At 36.3% G+C, this 15,778-nt stretch overlaps 1 protein-coding gene across 3 annotated transcripts in view; it reads left to right on the top strand.

The window, feature by feature from the left end:
* The first annotated feature begins 1,185 nt into the window (after nt 1-1,185).
* The window catches only part of CUL1 (cullin 1), a 39,115-nt gene continuing 24,522 nt past the window's right edge, over nt 1,186-15,778 (top strand). For all 3 annotated transcript variants that reach the window (XM_026074690.1, XM_026074689.1, XM_026074691.1), the window contains exons 1-4: nt 1,186-1,495; nt 12,403-12,577; nt 13,870-14,037; nt 15,162-15,212. In XM_026074690.1, coding sequence (XP_025930475.1) covers nt 1,356-1,495; nt 12,403-12,577; nt 13,870-14,037; nt 15,162-15,212 — 534 coding nt within the window. In that variant the 5' untranslated portion in view covers nt 1,186-1,355. The remainder of the gene's footprint in view (nt 1,496-12,402; nt 12,578-13,869; nt 14,038-15,161; nt 15,213-15,778) is intronic.

The following is a 15,778-nucleotide window of genomic DNA, read 5'->3' as shown; positions in this document are numbered from 1 at the left end:
TGGAAGGGTTCCTGTGACCCTTGTCCCATAGGCTCCATTATAGGACAGGTTCATCATAAGACTATATTTTTCTTGTTCATAGAAGGATGATGAAGAATAAGCATATGATGTTTCACTGTGTTTTGAATATTATGGTATTTCAGTAATGGACAGTGGTGTAGGTTGGTCTTGATTCATTACAGCTTTGCTATTTGTGGGTTAATGTTTTAATTGTATTACCTCTGTTACTTTGGGGAATCTTCCTGATTTTGTTGCTACAGTGGATGAGCTGTGTTAAGATTGCAAAATGTTTCTAAGGGCTTTTCTAAAAATGACTCTTTTCTGCTTGATATTCTCAGTAGTCCTTTCGCAGTGACTCTTTTTCCTACTCTTTCTGTCATTTCATGAGGTTAATAAATGGTAACCGTCTTTTCACTAGCTCCCAAACTTTGTGTGCTCAAGTGCTCACGTGAGTAGTATATTTTCTTAGTTTCTTTTTCTTTTACATTTCAGCCGATATTTATTTTTTGCACTTAGTTTTTTCTTTCTTCCCCCTGTTATTGGCTGCATATTCTCTTACTCATAAGATAGCATACAAGAGAAAGGGATGTTTATTTACTTAACCAGAAATTAGTGTAAACATGCATTTACCAGATATGAAAATTCTCTTCCCCAAAATACCTTGGACTTTTAGATTACTTGTAACAGAATCTTGAGTCTGGAAGAGCTCAGTGATAACAGAAGAAAAATAATGATTTTAGTAGCTTCTGATTAATCTTWGATATTCATCAGGATATTTGTTAATGAGTTATCACAGAACTCTGAACTGATGTGAATTATTGGAGTTTTACTGTTGTATAGGGAAGAAACACTTTGTAGTAGGATAGTGTCTGCTGCTTGGAAAGGTTCTTACTGGGAGTAATTCTATTACGTTTTCTTATTAGCATTAGGTTTTTGTTTTCAGTCATGTTAACCAAAGTACCTACAGTTTCATCCTTACACAGCTTTGGACAGATTCAGGCACAAATGGTTGCATCTTGTAGCAGATTGCTGAATCATAAAATTATGTTCTTTGGCTGTGGTATTTCAGATCTCGCCATGGATTTCTCATCATTGTGAATGAAAATTGTTTCAATTAAATCAGTAATTTCATGTCTTTTCATCTGGTATTAATGAAGCTGATTGGACTGCCAGTGCATATAATGTATATTTTTTTTCCTTTTGCAGGTTACCTTCCTGGGAAGCATTGCTTTTTGTATGTAAAGAACTCCCGAGTTATTGCAACTGAGTTTAGAATGTTACTTTACTTGTGAATCTGATGGAGGAATAACCAGATCTCAGACTGCTGCACTGGAAGACTTTACAAGAAATACAAAATGTCATCAAATAGGAGTCAGAACCCACATGGACTTAAACAGATTGGTCTGGACCAGATATGGGATGACCTAAGAGCTGGAATTCAACAGGTTTACACCAGACAAAGTATGGCAAAATCCAGATACATGGAACTCTACACGTATCCTAATACCTAAGTCAGTTAGTACTCCCACTGTTAGTAGATTAAAGATAGTTTTTTACATTTTTAAACTTCAGATTGCTTCATAACTAATTGATTTATATTGGTTTCTAAGAATATATTTTTGTTTTGAAGATTAGCCTTTTCTGTTTAGTCTTACTGGAAGATAAGCAGAAACATTCTATTTTCTGGAAAACTGTCTTTATAATTATGTTCACCTCTGAATTTCAGGTGTGATTGCAATTAACTTTGACAGAGGAGATATTTAAAGTGATTTTTTTTAATTAATAAGTTTAAGTTTGAATACACAATACACCAAAAGAAAGTAGAATTTCTTTCTGCTTTCTATGTTAGTGCTCTCTGGCATTATGTTGCAGGTCTTATTTGTAGTAATGTCCAGTTACCTTGAAGAACATTCTTCTGTCAACCTTAGAGTAGTACTCTTCTCTGCAGAATTACTTGAGTTGGTTTTATAATTTTCCAGTTGGAGTAAGGATGTGCCCAGTGGATCTCTCTCTTGAATTCCCAGCTTGCATCTAAGAGCTGCTGAAATTTTTCAGCAGCTCCTGTTCTGGGGGCTGTTTTAAGATACAAAAATGGTGTTGTGTTCATGCGCATGTGTGCATGCTGAATTATTACTTGGAAAATTTCAGGAAACTTGTTTCTGGCAGGCAGCATATAAGGATCTTGTATCACTGGTTTTTGAGGAGAGGTGATGCCTCTTGCTGTATTAGAGCTTCAGTGTATGACTTCAGGACTTGGTTTGGAACGTGAAAAATCCTACTTCTATGCTCCACCTATCAAGCAGCATGTAAATGGATTTGATGARGAACCACAAAAAGGTGAAGTCGCTCAGTTGTCCTCTGTTTTGCATCTGTTGGTCATTGTTCACTCTCAGAACTGTGCGTTTCCCAGTAGAGTAAGTGCTACTTAAGATGACGATAATGGCAAAGCACGTAGACACATGATGGGAGAAATGTTACTTGATGAGTGAATATATGCCCTCTCTTGTGTTAAATAGTTTTGCTTTTTTCTTAATTGACTTTTAAAGTGATTCTTTTTTTTCCAAGGTTATTGTCTGATACATAAATTAATGTCTAAAACTCGTGTTGGCACTGGTTTGGAATTGCATATCAAATTTTAGTATGTGTTATGAATTTTTTTGAAAAGTCAGAGCTTTTACAAAAGAAAGAATCCTGATGGCTATAAAACAATTCTGTAGTTCTCTGGACTTTCTAAGGTGATAGAAGTTTGTATTCTGTACATGTAATCTCAGAGTGGGTGTGTAATCTTTACCTGCAGAATCCGTGCTGCTAGGGAAAATAACCTAAGCAGTCTTCTGAATGTTTGTAAGATACTTCTTTAGTAGTCATGGGAAGATTAAATAACATTTGGTTTACAGTCAGAATTTTTCCTCCAGCTTTCAGGACTGATTTCTTTCAGTGCTAGGTCTATTGCTGTTCTTGACTGAGTGAAACAAATCTGCAGCAGTTGAGTGTGTGCTAGAATCTGAAATGCAGTAGAACATCTGAGGGATTTTTTTCCTTGGAGTATCTTTAACATTYAACTCCTATTTGAGTTCTGTCAAGCAGTCCAGCTGAATACTAAGTATGTCTTATAATGGTACTGTTGTTTTTTTTTCTCTGCATTTAGTGTTTTCAAATATTTGTGGGACGAAGTTGTAAAAGGGATATATTGTCTATTACCTACTCATTTGCTTCTAATTGCTGCTTCAGCAGCAGTTGTTAGGTCTGAAACTTAGGACAGTTTCTGTTGCTTTCTTATTAGTTTGGTAACTCAGAATATTTGAAATTAGTTAGGCTAAGAGTTTTGAATCCACTACGTAGATAACAATCTTATTTTAGAACTTGCACTTTGCGTCTTATGTTAAGTGCACATTTCCAGAAGCTGTGCTTAGAAGAAAGTTATTCTTACTACCCTTTAGATGCAGTATGTGTAGTGTCTTTACTAAGTCATCATGTGAAGAGAGTCTAGTAGATTGACAGATTTTATTTCAGGAGATTCTGACTGTAGAACAACTTGGTTTGGAAAGCAAAAGAGACCAGTTTCAGCTCCAGCTGTAATGGATTTGCAGAACAGCCCTACTTAGAAGAACATTGAATGTGACAGCAGTTTGGAAGCCTTGTGCTAGGGACAGCTTAATCATTTCCTCATCCTCTTTTATCCCCTTTTTTCTGTCAGGCTGTTGTTCCTGAAGTGGATTCTATTTCTTCTCTATAATTTAGAAGAGGAGGAGAACCATGCATACAAGCAAAACTGCTTTTACTCCTTTATCTGCTATTAAAGTTTCAGGCAGAACTGATTGGAAATGTGGAAGTTTCACACCTATCCATATCAGGCAGTGGCATCCTATATTCTGAAATAGCTAAAAACTGGAAGTTTGTACTTTACTCAAGTGAATCTGAGAAAGAATAGGAATAGTTATGCTGTTCAGACAGTTTAGACCTCCATCCCATCTTCACTGATTTTTCTTTTTTCTTTTTTTTTCCCCAGAGGATCTCTTTTGTGAGACGCTGGATTCAGCCATTTTCAAGTACAAGCCAGACCTTATATTTAAGTGGGTTTTTTTGTTTTGTTTTGTTTTTTTAATCTCAGCAGGGGAGAGTGGCTGATTATTCCAGAGGTTTTCTAGATTTGAGAAAACTGAAGGTATGAACCGAGAAATCTTGTTTCTAAACGGTGGTTTTAAGGAGTCTCATCCCTTCTCTTTGCACTTTAGATTGATTTGCATTTCTTGATTTCAGGGTGTATTTTCTGTCAGACCAGAACATCCCTGAATGTTTCTTAGTACTCCATTTACTTTTTTGCTTCCTTTGGCCCTGTCAGCTATGCCCAAGTGTCTAACCAGAACAGCAAATCTTTTTAGAAGTTGTGATATTTTTSTTTACCACTCCTTACAAGATTATGAAGGTCAGTGTACTAAAATTATCTTCTGAGGTATGTTCTTCGTATGTGTTTCCTACTGAGAATTTAGGACTTATGTATAGAAACAGGATTCCTCTAGAACAGTGCTTGTTGTGGGAGAAGTGAGCTTTTTTTTCTTCCCATGTGAAAGATTCATGAAGTCCTTTATCTTGATGTTTTTCTGTCACTTACCCAGATAATTAAGTTATTTCTGGTACTGAAGGGTCCGGTATCTCCTGCAATAATAACGTGTTATGACAGGCTTTATTGCTAGCTAAGTGTAGAATTACACACCAAGCATTGACATCATGCAGAAAAGAGAAATAGTCAAGGAGATGAACTAGATTTCTGGATCTGGTAGACCTAAATCATTAATTTTATGAGGGAGGGGTTTTCCTTCAGTGACAACTAGTTTGGAGGCTGTTAGCAAAAGGGCTGAGATGTAAAACTCTCTGGAGCTCTCGGGAAAAACAGCAAGTTTTGGTACACTGCAGCTGAGAGTAGCTCTTTTACTGTTAAGTAATTCTTTCTACCTTATGCAAAGGGAAAAGAAATTCAAGCCACTGTCAAGCTGATGGTGTTCTGCAATGAGGAAAAAGGAACTCCATTTGTTAAAATTAGTCAAGGAGTAATGGGATTGTAGTGTTGATGGGTCCTTCCCATGAGTCAGTGGGAGAGAGCACCGTGCTTGTGTGCAGCAAGTTCTGAGCTTCTGTTTTGAACCACTGGCAGAACATACATTACTTCCTGTACTAGAATTATTCTTGTAATGGTATAATATTGGCGTGCTGGTAAGTCACATGCCTTTATGGCTACCTCTTCTTAAACTGCATTTGACAATGATAAAATATTTGTGCACCTTGCTCTAAGGTTTTTCTTACAGAAGGTGATGCCGGTTTTTCACGCTAATTATACAGTAAATCTGCAACTTCTTTTCCTCAGGTCACATAGCCTGAGAGGATGAATTGGGATTTACATGCATTTGGATTTAAATTCTGCACTGGAGAGAATGAAAGGATTTGGTGAATCTTCATGTTTTATATATCTTAAGCTGATACTCAGACCAGGTTTTAGACTATCACAGAGCTTTCCTGCACAATATTAAATTACACATTTTTCATAGTGTCTTACATAAAATGTGAGTAACTTTTTGAAATTTCTAATTTTCTTCTTCTAAGCACACATGAACTTCTTAATTTTCAACTATGGTTGATGAATGGAAAGTTCAGTGGTTGTTTTTTTTCCATATCTCTGTACTTTTGATTTGAAATATCAAGATGAATTTTGTGGCATAAATTCATGATTTCACTGTCTTGGCTTGCAAAACATAATCTGAGAAATACTGTTTTTAAGGAATTTTTTAGACCATATAATTTATTCTTATACTGAGCAGAGCAGTCTTTTTGTTCAGTTTTAATAGTTAAAGAAAATCTAATTTGGAAAAATAACACTATTTAAACATTTCGGGTGATATTAATTTATAATGAATAAGATTTCTATTTACATGAAACAGGGCTCTGTCTTTAAATTTTTTTTTTTTTTTTTTGGTGAGAGGAAGAGATGAGAAGTATACAGCACTACAGAAGGGTTGGTTTTGTTACTAAAAGTGCATCTGCAGTGTTCAGATTGGCTTTGAAAGTCTTTTAGCATTGTTTTCGTAAAAGTCATATTGTCAGTTTCAGAGGTTGCTTTAACGCATTCGAGTAGTAGTGTTTGGCTTAATTGTTATATAGCTTTTATACGAAACTTTGAAGGAAAATGGCCACATTTATTATGACTTGGTGTGAGACTCGAGAAAATTAAGTTGGATTCTCCAACTATGTTTGTTATTGTTTCATTATTGACAAAGTTGTCAATAACTTCTGAACGCATTGTTGATTACTTTTCAATATTATATAAAAGTATTTTAAAGCAAGGTTTGGTAAACATCAGGTTGTTCTGTCACGTTTTATGCATAGTCTTTTACTTTTTTCTAAAGTTGTGTATGTTGGTTCAAGTTCTGTTAACTTATTGTGATGAAGTGGTAGTTACTGATTATCCTTTTCATCAAATGTAAGTAAATGTACAGTCACAGAAGGTTATTTTAAGCTGTGTCTTATGAGCTGGTGTATTGCTGAGGTTGAGTTAAACAGTAAGTAATTAAGCATAGTATGTTTACAGATTAGAAGAGCTGGATGACTTGGGATAGTCTACCCATTGATAAATTAGAATGCAGAAATACATTTAGCATTTTTTAGCTTGTGGTTAGGTTCAGCAGCACCAGTAAATGTTGCCCAGGCAAAGCTATTGAGCCTGTCTCTGTGTCTCTTTGCCAAAGGTTTTGCGTGATTGCTTCTATTCGAACCCTTGTCCTCATGGCTTTCACTGGAATTCCTGTGTTCTAGTAAGATTTTTAGTAAGCAGGTGTATATTACAGCTGCAAGGAGTCTTTGTTTCCTGAGCACATAAATCTGTTGTTACTAGGCAATACAGTGTGTTTTCTTTCAGAACAGACCTCTTCCTGCGCAGAAAAGATAGTGGGGAGTTTAGGCATTGCAGGTTTTAAACCTGGGAAACTGTTCTGCTTTCTTTGGAGATGAATTCATTCCAAGCCATCCTTTCACTTTAACATCAAATTGTTTGAGGTCACTTTGGATACATCAAAGCAGCCTCCCCTGTCTTCTGGTATTAATCCTGTTTATGTTCAATGTGATATTTCATAGCATTTCTTTTATGCCAGTTAGTGCTTTTAAGGAACATGAAGGTAGAAATAAATTTATGTGTTTACATGTTCAAAGGGTGTTTCACTGATGGGAAAATGAATATACACTTTACACTTTCGTGTGTGGAAATGTAGGTATAACTGTAGATATGGTTTTGTGTATATTTTAAAAATTTGCTGCTTTGGTTCGAAAGAGCTGCAAAATACGTTTGTAATAGCGCGATCGGTTCCTTGTTTGATTTTCTTCCCCRTGTTGATCACTGGCTGTTCTGCTTGCTTTTTATAGTTACCAAGAATATTCTGTGCAAGAACAATTTCTGTCAATGCAAGTTACTTTAAGCTTGAAAGCAACTTACATTAATGATGGCTCTTAGGCTCTCTGGCATAAGATTGTACGCTTTGTATATCGTGTGCTTGAAAATTTGTATTTTCCTGCAACTCAAGGCTTCTCTGCTTTTGCTTTGAATTTATGCCATGGAGATGGCAAAAAGAAATTATGTAGTGACCTTTAGATGGGTTTTGCTACACTTGAAGTTTCTCGGACCTCCAAGTTGCCTAGGTGTATGTGAGCTCAGGTGTACTCGGGTTCGAATAGCAGCTCCTTCCCTTCTCTGCCTCCGTCTTTCCTTAAACCGGCAAGAGCTTAACAACAGTGTAATAGTACATCATATAAAAACTAAAAGTGTAATTAATCTTAGGATAAAACGTATCCAAACCGAAATGGAAAATGTATAGAATTGGGGGGAGGGACTTTTTGTTTGTTTGGTTTCTCCAAACTGCTTTGGGGGGCATCTGTACCCTACCTTACTAAACCATGAACTGGACATACTTAATACAGGCTCCTGCTGATCCCTTCCTAAAGAGAAATTTGAAGGCTTGTGGGTTTTTTGGTGTTTGCATTAATGCTATTCCTCACAAAGCTGAAGTCCACGTTTGAAGCACTCTTTCAGAAAGTAATTTATTTTGGCAACCTCTTGATTTCAAAAACTTGCACCAAATTCCATCATCTATGGCTTATGAGACCTTAGAAAAATGACGTATGTGTGTCCACTTCTCTTAGAAGCTGTATTTATGCATTGGGTGACTCTGTGTGTTTTACACGGCATAATCTGAATTGAAATTTTAATCTTTTCGAAGAAAACATGCAAGCCTGTTATTTATTAAATATAGTGAGCTGTACTGTTTATATTAGAAGTCATTTTACAACAATACAAAATTTTCATAGTTTTTCCAAATAATTTTTCTAACACAGTGTGCTCAATGACTTTCTACCCCTTGTTCTTGCATGCCTTGGTGTAATCTAGGAAAATATATTTTATGTAAGCAGAACTAATCTGAACTCATTCCTGTAGGCCAGTCCTTGAGGTGACAGAGCACTGAGCATAGAGTGAATTACTCCATTAGATGTGTGAAATAGCAAAGTAATGCCTAAATTTGACCTGACTTAAAAGACTAGAAGTAATCAGTGAAAAAATCTAGTTAGAAGATTGCTTGGCATGTTTTTTTTTTTTTTTTTTTTTTTGTTCCATGCGTCCTCCTTTTAGAAAGCTTTGTTGAAATTTGACTCTGCTGTAGCTTTGTGCTACATCATATTATTTGTGCTTCCCTTTCAGTTCCGTTTAGCTTTACATATCTTCTCCTTAAACTGACTCATTCCAGTTCTGTTAATTTTTCGTAATAAAATGGAAAAAAATTGAGGGGACTCATATGCCCTTATGAAAGGGCAACCAATTATCACCTCAGAAGAGTAGTTTTCTTTATAAAAGGCTAAAATTAGGGATCCATGTGAAACTTATTTTACCCATCAGCGTATAAAATCTGAGTGTTTTCCTATTGTGTGTTGAATTACGAAGCTGTTATTTGTCTCACATAATTTCTGTCTGCACTTGTTGCTTGAGGAAAAAAAATTCTGTATTTTGGCATGTTTCTGGAGGAGCGGATAGATTAGAGGTGGCCTTGGTACTTTCCAGCTTGCCTTTTGATGGTGTATCAGCACAAGAAGTTTGTGCGCTGCTACTGCCGGAGTATGTTTCACTTCCTCTGTGCTGACACAAGAGTTTCCAACTACTCAGCAAACTCTCTGGGAAAAGGGAAAATGATTATCTGTAACCTCAGTCACTTCCCCAAACCAAATCACTGTTTGTCTGCATAAATGCTTGTGCTACTTGAAAAACGGGTGGCCAGGGTGGGGGAAAAGCCCTCCAGGTGGGGTGAATATCAGGATCATTTCCCCCTTTGGGAATGATCTCTTACAAGGCCATAATTTAGTTATGAAATGGTAGTGTGGGAATTTCTTTGTCTTTTGGACTGCCCGGCTTTAGAAACTGAGTAAAGGTTGTCAAAAGCATTGTAAATGGATTAGAGTACTGAAAACCAAGGTGGTAAAATTAATTTTGGAGCAGTCTTTGGATGCTTCTTGGATCACATTTTAGAGAGTTTCAGAGTGAAGTTCTGAAGAGATTTTTTCCTCTTAAATTGCACAATGTCAAATGAAGTGGAAAAACTTCCTCGCAGTTTTCTACCTTATGTTTATGTATCTAAATTAAAATTTAATTTCTCTTTTACCATAGGAATGGTGTAGAATTAAAAAAAATATATATCTTGATTTGCCCTTTCGATAGGTGCTTTTTCTGGTGGCTGGACCACATTTCAAGGTTATCAGGTAGAAGCTGGGGGAGCAGTGCAACTTTCCTGCAGTACAAAGTGGTTTGTTAGGCAGAATTGTGCAGACACTGCCAAAGATGTTTCTTAATGGCTGCTTGGATGTTATATGGCTTTCAAAGTACGCAGCAGTTGAGATTGGTTCGCTTTCTGCAACCCAGAATTTTTTTACAGAATTTTCCTTGTGGTTCTTGGCTGGACTGTGATGTACTTTGTTGTAAGTGGTGCAATTCTGATTTTGTTTTGAATCTGTCAGCTCTTGTGTCAGCGGTTGGCTTTAGCAGATGGGGACACATTGTAAACAAAGTGTGAGAGAGCATTCTTGTATGTATAATATGTTAAAGATAGTCATTTGTGCTTACAGACGGCCAGCTACACTAAAGCAAAAATGTTGTAACTTCAATTTGACTTGCATAAAACTACTAAAATGGTGCATTTCAAAAGTGCTGTGTTGGGTAGTTGGGCCTTTGGCTAGCGAGACTCAAGCTGGGATAACAAGCAGAGAAAGCCATTACTGTATCTGCTTTATTTTTTACCGTAGCTCTGAGGGGGTTACTGTCTTGTATGGGAAAAAGATCTTAGTCTCTCTCGGTGTTTATTTTACCGAGGATCCTGGTTTTGATGGTAAAATGTATGGGATTGGAAAAAAGGTGCTTATCTTCCAACCTTGGTGTTTTATTATTCTGAAGACTGGGATTGTTCTTTTAAGAAGAACAGGAAGAATATTTTCATCTGGCACTATTACATAAAAACTGCAAGAATCACCATCTGGAGAACTGTCATATTTTGGCGCTTGTTTAAAAGCCACTTGGGTTAGGTGAGTTGGGAGAAGGAGGAGGCAAGACTGACAACTAGGTACTTGTGAACCAGAGCCCTAAACTCCTTGCATAATTATGGAGACACTTTCCATGCACAATACATAGCACCATAAATTAAGTACCTTAAACTGTGAGGTAAATTTTGCTCTTGTCTGTGAAAGAGGGAAAGTTTTGTACTCAGAGGAAAGCTGTTATATTGTGTTATACTGTGTAACGTTACTTAAATGGGGAATTGAAAAGGGTGAATCTTAAGCACAGAACATTATTCTGTTGGGCAGAGTGAGATGACTTTCTGAAACAAGTATGTAAATTGGATGGGAAGGAAAAGAGGAAAGTAGTCTTTCCTGTCTATTTATGTCAAAGACCATGAGTGTCTCGCTGTGTAGTTTGAAGTATACTCTTAACTAAAAATCCAGTTTCAGGATCTGGCTTGTATGTGAAGCCATCAGTGTAATTTTTAAAAGAAATTGGAAGGGAGTTAACTGGATATTTTAAAAATATTTTTTTCTTTTGGAGCATTATTGTTCCAATACTACAAATAAGTCTGTTTATAAAAACTCTAATGCGTCATGTATTTTGGTTTTCTAATTCCCATGGTATTTAATTTTGCTTTAATTTTTAATTTAGTGTGCTGACCTTTCTGAAGGGAAAAGTGAAAGACAAATCTCAGCAAAATACTCATTTCCTAATATATAGTATACTGTGGAGGAACCCTGTCTAATCACTATTAGAGCCTAGCCTATTGGTTAAACTACAAATTAAAAGCAAATTAGACCTTCTGGGTTTCTTCACACAATGTTGCTCTAACAAGGGCTGCCCTCAGACCGTCACGAGAAACTGGAGTGCTCAGTAGCTCTGTTCTTGTTGAATACTCATCTGCTGAGCGAGTCATTTTGGTAGTCTTTGCTGTCAGGTCTGAGTCCTGATCCAGTCTATTTTGAGGATTACTGAGTTAGTTTCTTGTTTGTTGAGTGCAGTTCCTTTTAGGACACTTTATTTGAAGTGTTTCAAGCAAGGAGGCTTCCACTGATTACTTTGGAAGAATGCTGAATATGTGAATATGCATTAGCTCAGAAAACAGAATGTTTTCTTGAAATGTCATGTTAACATCTACATCAAGTCTTCTAGGTTGTATTAATATGAGAGAAAATTTATTGCTACCACATACTTCAGTGTGGGGATTATACTTGCAGCCCAAAATGTGGTTTCAGTGAATCTCATCATATTGCTGATAAAATTCTATTATCTTGTCCTTTAGAGAGAGCATCTCTCACCATTGCTACTTTCTAGGCTTGTCCCCCTGTCTGCACGTGCTACTTGGCTAAACTTTTTGTTAAAAAATTGGGTTGGCAAAATTATTTTTCTCAGTGTTTTCACCTACTGAATGTTACTTGCCTATTGAGACTAGTGTTGAAATTTCTTCTTGCTGAAACAAAAACTCATATATTTGTAGATGGCCAATAAAATACATCAAATAAATTCCATTTACACCTTGAAAAAAAGCTTATCTGCAAATTCCGCTGCTTTCTTTGGTTGTCTTGTTAATGACAGTGTTAGGTTAGTTTAATTTCCACTGCAGTGTCTGTGCAGTGTGAAACATTTCTGCTACTGTTAATTCTGCTTAAACCATTTTTGTTTTCTTAGTTTTAGTTTTATGTGGGCTACTGTGTCTTGTAACATATTAAGGTTAGGTCATTGTTTATGGTCATTCTAAGATAGTTTATTAAAACTAACATACTGGTTTTCGTTGCGTTTTTCATGTGTCGTGCTCACACATACATATTCCTTAACTTTCCTGCCAGTCATGTTTATAACTACTGTACTAGTGTGCACCAGTCTAATCAAGCACGGGGAGCTGGAGTACCTCCTTCAAAGTCGAAAAAAGGCCAGACCCCTGGAGGTGCTCAGTTTGTTGGCTTGGAGCTGTACAAACGACTAAAAGAATTTCTGAAGAACTACTTGACAAATCTCCTTAAGGTAAGATGAGACTGTAGATCAATTGGGAATTGCAGCAATACAAGCTGGGTTGAGGAAAACTTCTATCACCAAAGTTAAAACTATATGCAGCTGTTGGAAGTAAATTAAGTGAGCCTGAAATGTATTTTTTTCTTAAATATTCCATTAGCCGTCTGAAAGTATCATATGCTTTGCCACGCGCATAGAGCAGTAATTGAGTGTTCCCGTGAGCTTTGTTTCCTCTTACTGCTAAAGCGGTGTTTGTACTTGTGTTTATTTTATGCATTTTAGTTGCACTTTTACAAGCTATAGGGCAGCTTAGACTTTATAACCAATTAGCCAGCGTATTAATAGCACTGGAAAAAATGGGAGGGTTACTTGTAATGTTGAAAATGCCTGATGGCAGTCATTAATAAGTAAACTAGTAATATAACAGTATATTGGGCTGCTTTTTGAGAGAATGATTCCTAGGTACTTTGGAAAGGCCTTCAATATTAAGGAACCCCACTTGCTTTTAACTTTTGAAATTTTAGATTTAAGCAATAATACAAAAATTTCTGTCCTAGTGAATTTACCTTGCAATTTGGTGGTGGTGATGATGCAGCTGCATAGAAGTATCTGATGTTTTATCCAGAATGGACTCCTGTTACTATTTCCCTGTCCATTCAAGCTGTACTGGTCTAGTTTGGAAAGATACTTAAACTTACATGTGTTCTGTCTTTTTTTTTTTTTTTTTTTTTTTTTTTTTTTTTTTTTTTCCCCTGTAACATGAGCGAACATGATGCCATACCCAGATCCAAGGATATAGGATTCCATTTACTACCTGACTCTTTACTCCTAGAGAAAGCCATGTCTACACTCACTTGTTTCAGCTCCCCAAGTAGCAGCTGCAATGGGAATTGCAGTTGTATTTTATGAAGGTTGCCATGTTGAACGTGTTACCGTTGCACTGGCATGTTTTACCTAGCACGCTCATCAGTGTAGCTCTTTGTTTCTAATGTAGTGCCCTCTCGTTCCTGTCCAAAAGAGAAGGGAGTGTYTTCTGGAGCTTTGTCTATGCTATTTATTTTTCCACCGATTTTCTAATTTATAAATCTGATAGTGGGCCTTGTACTTTATTAATATAAAAGTAAATATATTAGCACTATGTTTCGTACAAAGCTGCCATACTGAGATATTGCAGAAATATGTTTTATGGTGTGGACTTCTTACACTGTGAATTTGTGTGCCTTTGTATATCTTTGTGTGCCTTTGTATATCTTTGTGTACTTCAGAAATTGCCCTACAGTACCGACAAACTTTCTCCTTTTCAGGATGGTGAAGATTTGATGGACGAGAGTGTGCTGAAATTCTACACTCAACAGTGGGAAGATTATAGGTTTTCAAGCAAAGTATTGAATGGGATATGTGCCTACCTCAATCGACATTGGGTTCGTCGTGAGTGCGATGAAGGTCGTAAAGGAATATATGAAATTTACTCAGTAAGTCATTTTTTGAAGTGAGTGAATTATCCATTTCATCTGTCCTTTGCATTCTCATCATACAGACTGCTCCTTGAAACTTGCTATTTGTATGAAGTTCACAGAAGTTTCGAAGTATGCTTCATCATATAATTAGTTAAAATAACTCTTCCCCTTTTAAGCCCCCACAGCATCTTCTCCCCCGCCCACACACATGTATTTGTAAAAGCTCCATGGGTCTAACCTGTGAGATGTTCAGTTTGCATTGACACACTGACCGTATGTCATGGGCTGTCTACTTATGAATATTTGCTGCTTATACAGTTCTGTGTGTGCATCAGTGTGGCCTTGTCATTCCACTTAAAATTGAGTCAACTGTTCCAAACATAAAGCAAAGTAAATTGCATTTCTTTCTGTTAACTTCACTACATCTCTACAAATTTTTTGGCATCCAGCATGCTAAGATTCATTCAACATTTGGTTTGTAATACGAGTTACTTTGGTACAATTTTGGAAGACTGATAAGCGATTTTGATGATAATTTTTTTGTCATGTGAAGTAGTATTAACAAGGGAAGAGCCTGACTGAAGTTTTCTGTCTCCAATAACTAAAAATATATTTTTTATAAAACGCTGAGTGTTGTCCTTGCTGGTAATGCATTAGGAAATTGATGTTTTATTTTACTGCTTTGTTAAAATAACTTTGCACAGGGTAGAACAAACAGTTGGTGAGGATATCCTTACTTACCTCCCTCTCAGCTGTTCTGCTTTTCACCAGTCTAATGCTAAGGGACTATATCAACTTGAAAATTGCCAAAAGGAAAAACTATTTTGTCAAAATAACTTGAAAGGTTTGCTACTTTTCAGAGTTGGCGGTGGATTTCTCTCTGCCAGCAAATGGGACACCTTAGATGGGATTAGCAAAAAAGGAAATAGTAATTTTACTGTGAAAAAATTTTGTTAGATGAGAGATTTGTGTGTCAAAACATCATCTTAAAAATCAGTTCTGATTATTTAGCATAATATGTTAGCTTTACTGAAAGAATTATCGTCTGTGTGTGTGTATGTGTATATTCATTAAAAAATATATATATATATATATTTTTTTTTTTCTTCCATCTTTCATCTCCCTTCTTTCTCTTCTAGCTTGCCTTGGTGACCTGGAGGGACTGCTTATTCAGGCCATTAAATAAGCAGGTATGTATATATTTTATGACTGTGATGCTATTTTACAGGGTTTGTTTTAAATGTTACTGGTAATCGTTCTATCAAGGAAAAACAATCAAAATCTACAGCAGAGCCTTCCACTTGCTTTGTGATGTTAAAAAGATAAATATTTGGGGAATTAGTTTTGGTACCTTTTTTTTGGTTGTTGAATCTTGGTATCAAGAATGTTATGTGGCCTCTTTGCTAGAGGATCCCAGGCATTTTAAAAAGCTAAAGGTGTTAAATGGAATCAGCTGAAGGTGTTATTTCAAGCCAGATGAGTACTTACTGAGCTTGATGTCTTAAGGTTTGAGATTTGAGAATCTGTGAGGACAGTGGACGGGGATGGGACCTCAGTCTGTTCTAATGTTACTATGAATATTTAAATTTACACTGATGCCTGGAAGATTCATGTCAAGTTAACTAAATGCTTTTAATCAGTGAATCAGCACAATATAAAACAGGACATTCCATCAAAATATGCAGTATCTTTCAGTCTTACCAGTATTTGACAATGAAAAGACTATTGTATTACATTATGAAAGTATTGGTTACAT

The sequence above is a fragment of the Apteryx rowi genome, unplaced genomic scaffold (genome assembly GCF_003343035.1).
Source record: "Apteryx rowi isolate R43461 unplaced genomic scaffold, aptRow1 scaffold_395, whole genome shotgun sequence".
Taxonomy (NCBI): Eukaryota; Metazoa; Chordata; class Aves; order Apterygiformes; family Apterygidae; genus Apteryx; species Apteryx rowi.
The sequence above is the reverse complement of the archived record's forward strand: the minus strand, read 5'-3'. Positions and strand labels throughout refer to the sequence as shown.